This window comes from Nicotiana sylvestris, chromosome 10 (assembly GCF_000393655.2).
Source record: "Nicotiana sylvestris chromosome 10, ASM39365v2, whole genome shotgun sequence".
Classification (NCBI taxonomy): domain Eukaryota; kingdom Viridiplantae; phylum Streptophyta; class Magnoliopsida; order Solanales; family Solanaceae; genus Nicotiana; species Nicotiana sylvestris.
The window spans coordinates 27,225,071-27,231,539 of record NC_091066.1 but is presented as its reverse complement, the minus strand read 5'-3'; the positions used below and the strand labels follow the sequence as shown (position 1 = coordinate 27,231,539).

Sequence of the window (6,469 nt, the reverse complement as noted above, 5' to 3'; positions counted from 1 at the left end):
AGAAAAAGCACGAAGGGTGATGCCGTGCACTTGTCTTTAATTTTCCTGATTTCTATTGATAATTGAGTTACGGTGTTATTTACATTTAACGGTTGGTTTCTTTTGCTATTTGTTGTCCCCCGCAACACAATTTTCCCTTCCTATCTTTAATTGTAAAGTTTTGCTTTTATTTTTCCGCTGTATATGAATTAACTGCATATGTTTATTTGGTAGTTTGGTCCTAGCCTCGTCACTACTTCGCCGAGGTTAGGTTAGGCACTTACCAATACATGGTGTCGGTTGTGCTGATACTACACTCTGCACTATGTGTAGATCCCGGTGCAGCAGCTTTCGGACCGCAGTGAGGGTGCTGTCTTTGGTCCATTCAGGCAAGCCAAGGTAGTCCTGATAGCATCCTAAGAAGCTCAACTCTATTCAAGGACATGGATGAAGCTTATGAATCTCAAAGATGGCCTTTAATAAGAGTTCAAGCTAAAGAATTACAAAACAAGATCATTAGACTTCAAGTGCAAATGAAGAAGTTATTAATTGGGAGGAAGAGCTCAAGGATAAAGGATGTGAATTGGCTAGGTGATAGCATCAAGGACAAGGATAGAGTTTTGGAAGCTCCAAGGCCATATACAAGATCTCAAGCTAAAGAGTTGCAAACTAAGGTTGCTAGACTTCAATGGCAAATAAAGAAGCTTTCAATTGTAGAGGAAGAGCTCAAGACCAAAGGAAATAAATTGTCCAAATTTTACAATTATATGGTGGTCCAAATTGAAGTCCAAGAGGAGGAAGATTGGGTCACCAAATTAGCCCTTGAAGTCCATCAAAAAGGGCTCAAAATAAGTTTAAAAGAGGTCCAAAAGGGGGTGTTTCAAAAGGAGCCCAATTGGAGTCCAAACCAATGGCCCAAACTAGTTGTTTTAAGGCCCAAATCTGCCCCAAAGGGTCTTGGCCGCCCTCACCTAATTTTAATGACTTTTCTTACTCTTTAGCAACCACCCTACCTAATTGTAATGACTTTGTATGCCTTAGCAACCACCCTACCTAATTTTAAGGACTTTTATGACTTAGTACTCCTATAAATAGGGAGTTCTTCTCATTCATAAGATACAACATTTATTGATTAAGTATATCATACTTTGAGAGTTCTTTTGAACCTTTGTTACTTGTGCTTTGAGATTTATCTTTCAACCTTTACTAGTTCTTAGTTCAAGGTAGTAAGATTACTTCTCTTTTATGATATCTTTGATTCCTTTGTGGTATTCTTAGAAGGCGATTAATACTAGTTATTAATTGTTGTCTCAAGTTACTCGTAAAGTGGTCAAGATCCGAATCTATTGTTTTGATTTGCTTTTTAAGTAAAGGCGTTTGATTTCTTCCATAAATCAAGACGTTGTTACTTTGATCTTGTCAAGGCTATAGAACTTACGTTCTTGGAAGTTCTTGGAATTCTTTCCTTGAATTCGTCCCATATCCTTTATTTTCATCTCTTTAATTCTAGTTGTTCAATTCCTTGTTGTTATTGTTTCCGCATTTACTTCTCAAATTCTTACTCTAATTTGGATTCCCGACCTAGTTGTTATCAAGTGGTATCAGAGCGGTTTTTATCAAGATTTCATTCTTGGTAAGTCTTGGGATTTCTTGAATACTAAGAGCAAAGAGAAGAAAAGAAAAGAAAATTAAAAAAAAAAGAAAAAAAGAAGCGAAAATCAGTTTTTAGAACAAAAAAAATAGAATTGAGTGCTCTCCGGAATATTTTTTTTGTATCTAATTTGTTACCAAAAATTAACAAAGGAAACAAGAAGAGGGGATCCTAGATTTTCTTACTCTTTCGAATCTAAACATATAATCCTTTCCTTTTTGTTCGCGTCATGTTTCAACCGAGCCTAATAGTTCTAGGATTTGGTTTTTCTTTCATTAGTTCCCCAAAAATCTGAATTTTACTACTAAGAACTTCATACGAGTTGGTTTAACTATAAATCTACAAAGTATTTTGTTCAAAGGTCATTTCGAGAGAAAAAAAAGGATAAAGTGTGTGAGAGAACAATTGAAAAAAAAACAAAGAAGCCAAATTTGAGAGATTCATATTTCCTTTAATCTATGTCAAGATATCTCAAATAGGTAGTTGCAGTGGAAGGAGTAGATCTATGACTCTTGAAAGGTCGATATTACAATATATCGAATGGAAAGAAGACAATGGTAAAGTTATTTTTCAAACAAGAGCTAAAGTGATGTCTACAATTTATACCCTTAGAATTGACAAAGCATTTAACTATAACTTAATTAGCACTTATATGGTTGAGAAATTGAACTTGCCTTGTGTTGAACATATTGATCCCTACATGTTGAAAGGAGTAAAGGTAGATAAAAGAGTGTTATTACCATTCTCTATTGGAAGGTATGAGGATGTGATCTGGTGTGATGTCATTCCCATGAATCGTTTTCATATCTTGTTGGGAAGGCCATGGAATATCTATAGAAGTGCTTCATATAGTATCGAAAAAAATAGATACTCTTTTGAGGTTAATGGGAAGAAACTCAGTCTTGGACCTTTGACTCCCTCACAAATTTGTGCAGATGAAAAGATTGTTAAAAAGAATATGGAAAAATACGAGAGAGAAAAGAATGAGAAGAGTAAGGGAGTGCATGTTGACATTCCAAGAGAGGAAAAAGGAGAGGTTGTCTTGAGTAAAAAGAGTGGGATGTCAAGTGAGGTAAACAATGATCTTGAGAAAAAAGAAAAGAGAGAAAGCAATAAGAGAAACAAAGTTTGTAAGGTAGAGAGAGAGAAACAAGAGAGATTGAGTGAAGGAAAAGAACTCTTTAGTGAGAGAAAAGAGGCTAAGGGTGAGGAAAACATTAGTCTTGCGATAAAAGCCAAAGAGAGTGTAAGCAAGAAAAACGTTTCTTTACTTCCTAACCCATTAACTCTTTCTTGTTTTAGTTCTTGTGATTTTGTGCAGCCACGTGATGAAATACCTTTTGAAAGGAGTGGTGAGGCGCAAGAGATGGTGGCAAAAGATCCAATTGGATTCCAACATAAATTCGGCAATATCAATTCTTGTTGGATGGTGGAAGACAAAAGCTTGATTAAATTCTTTGTTATTAAACCTTTTGACTATTTCGATTCTTATTTACAGGGTTATGACATGGAGTTGCCTAAAAGCATTGCTAAGGTGGAGCCATTGCATAAAAGAATACAAGGTGATGATGTTCCATTGGTAAATAAGTCCAAGTATGGTATGTATAATTGGTTTATTTGCATTCTTGGTCTTTCTAGAACACCTAAGGTATTTTTGGAGGTAATGAATTACACTCTTATTTCTTATATTGGTGACTTTATAATTTTTGTAGATGATGATATTTTGATGCACATCAAGTCATTAACTATAATATCTAAGTTAATGTGTAAGAGTAATTCGCTTCCTTTTGAAATTGTGTATGACATAGATGATTACTTATTCCAACTTGGTGGAAAGAGGCATGGAATTTCTGTGAAGAGGCTTGCAAATGAGTTAAATATTTCTTCTTATCTTATTCAAGTGGCTAATGAGTTTTCATGTGCTAAAGAATGTGATCTTTGTTATGTGATGGGGAGTCATTCTTCAAGTCATGTTCATTGTAAGATTGTAAAAGTATTTGTTTCTAGTAAAGAGGATATGCATGATTGTTGTAATACTGGTGATCAAATACTCTTTCATGTAGAGGAATCCATGAGATTTGTAATTGTAGTTAGTAGTCTATATCATGAATGTATCTTGTTTGTTAAATGTGGTAAAGGTACTTATATTAAATGGATGTGTAGTTACTCTCTTATAATTTCTTTATCATGTATACTCATGGACTGCCGTACCGACAAGATCGAATTGCAAGTTCCATTGCATGGTGCATCTAAGAGAGGTTTTTATTGTATTAATCTAGGTAGACATAAATTTTATTGGGATGATGATGTCCATATTCTTTATAAGGGAGTATTTATACCTATTAGGATTGATTGGGTTAAATGGACACATTGTCACTATCTTATTTTATTCCTACTATTTTTTCAGATTAGTGGATACCATTTACTAGTGCGTGTTTTCTTTTTCTTGCAAGGTCAAAATTCGAGGACGAATTTTCTTCAAGAAGAGGGGAATGATAGCATCCTAGGAAGCTCAACTCTATTCAAGGACATGGATGAAGCTTTTGAATCTCAAAGATGGCCTTTAATAAGAGTTCAAGCTAAAGAATTACAAAACAAGATCATTAGACTTCAAGTGCAAATGAAGAAGTTATTAATTGGGAGGAAGAGCTCAAGGATAAAGGATGTGAATTGGCTAGGTGATAGCATCAAGGACAAGGATAGAGTTTTGGAAGCTCCAAGGCCATATACAAGATCTCAAGCTAAAGAGTTGCAAACTAAGGTTGCTAGACTTCAATGGCAAATAAAGAAGCTTTCAATTGTAGAGGAAGAGCTCAAGACCAAAGGAAATAAATTGTCCAAATTTTACAATTATATGGTGGTCCAAATTGAAGTCCAAGAGGAGGAAGATTGGGTCACCAAATTAGCCCTTGAAGTCCATCAAAAAGGGCTCAAAATAAGTTTAAAAGAGGTCCAAAAGGGGGTGTTTCAAAAGGAGCCCAATTGGAGTCCAAACCAATGGCCCAAACTAGTTGTTTTAAGGCCCAAATCTGCCCCAAAGGGTCTTGGCCGCCCTCACCTAATTTTAATGACTTTTCTTACTCTTTAGCAACCACCCTACCTAATTGTAATGACTTTGTATGCCTTAGCAACCACCCTACCTAATTTTAAGGACTTTTATGACTTAGTACTCCTATAAATAGGGAGTTCTTCTCATTCATAAGATACAACATTTATTGATTAAGTATATCATACTTTGAGAGTTCTTTTGAACCTTTGTTACTTGTGCTTTGAGATTTATCTTTCAACCTTTACTAGTTCTTAGTTCAAGGTAGTAAGATTACTTCTCTTTTATGATATCTTTGATTCCTTTGTGGTATTCTTAGAAGGCGATTAATACTAGTTATTAATTGTTGTCTCAAGTTACTCGTAAAGTGGTCAAGATCCGAATCTATTGTTTTGATTTGCTTTTTAAGTAAAGGCGTTTGATTTCTTCCATAAATCAAGACGTTGTTACTTTGATCTTGTCAAGGCTATAGAACTTACGTTCTTGGAAGTTCTTGGAATTCTTTCCTTGAATTCGTCCCATATCCTTTATTTTCATCTCTTTAATTCTAGTTGTTCAATTCCTTGTTGTTATTGTTTCCGCATTTACTTCTCAAATTCTTACTCTAATTTGGATTCCCGACCTAGTTGTTATCAAGTGGTATCAGAGCGGTTTTTATCAAGATTTCGTTCTTGGTAAGTCTTGGGATTTCTTGAATACTAAGAGCAAAGAGAAGAAAAGAGAAGAAAAGAAAAGAAAATTAAAAAAAAAGAAAAAAAGAAGCGAAAATCAGTTTTTAGAACAAAAAAAATAGAATTGAGTGCTCTCCGGGATATTTTTTTTGTATCTAATTTGTTACCAAAAATTAACAAAGGAAACAAGAAGAGGGGATCCTAGATTTTCTTACTCTTTCGAATCTAAACATATAATCCTTTCCTTTTTGTTCGCGTCATGTTTCAACCGAGCCTAATAGTTCTAGGATTTGGTTTTTCTTTCATTAGTTCCCCAAAAATCTGAATTTTACTACTAAGAACTTCATACGAGTTGGTTTAACTATAAATCTACAAAGTATTTTGTTCAAAGGTCATTTCGAGAGAAAAAAAAGGATAAAGTGTGTGAGAGAACAATTGAAAAAAAAACAAAGAAGCCAAATTTGAGAGATTCATATTTCCTTTAATCTATGTCAAGATATCTCAAATAGGTAGTTGCAGTGGAAGGAGTAGATCTATGACTCTTGAAAGGTCGATATTACAATATATCGAATGGAAAGAAGACAATGGTAAAGTTATTTTTCAAACAAGAGCTAAAGTGATGTCTACAATTTATACCCTTAGAATTGACAAAGCATTTAACTATAACTTAATTAGCACTTATATGGTTGAGAAATTGAACTTGCCTTGTGTTGAACATATTGATCCCTACATGTTGAAAGGAGTAAAGGTAGATAAAAGAGTGTTATTACCATTCTCTATTGGAAGGTATGAGGATGTGATCTGGTGTGATGTCATTCCCATGAATCGTTTTCATATCTTGTTGGGAAGGCCATGGAATATCTATAGAAGTGCTTCATATAGTATCGAAAAAAATAGATACTCTTTTGAGGTTAATGGGAAGAAACTCAGTCTTGGACCTTTGACTCCCTCACAAATTTGTGCAGATGAAAAGATTGTTAAAAAGAATATGGAAAAATACGAGAGAGAAAAGAATGAGAAGAGTAAGGGAGTGCATGTTGACATTCCAAGAGAGGAAAAAGGAGAGGTTGTCTTGAGTAAAAAGAGTGGGATGTCAAGTGAGGTAAACAATGATCTTGAGAA

The 6,469-nt window shown here is 34.5% G+C and overlaps 1 protein-coding gene across 1 annotated transcript; it reads left to right on the top strand.

Annotated features, from left to right (window-relative positions):
* Positions 1-1,349: 1,349 nt before the first annotated feature.
* Positions 1,350-4,800, top strand: LOC138880366 (uncharacterized). Its single transcript, XM_070160382.1, has 2 exons — positions 1,350-3,228; positions 4,084-4,800. The coding sequence occupies exons 1-2, from the start codon at positions 2,136-2,138 to the stop codon at positions 4,716-4,718; spliced, it is 1,728 nt and encodes a 575-aa protein (XP_070016483.1). The 5' UTR covers positions 1,350-2,135; the 3' UTR covers positions 4,719-4,800.
* The last annotated feature ends 1,669 nt before the right edge of the window (positions 4,801-6,469 follow it).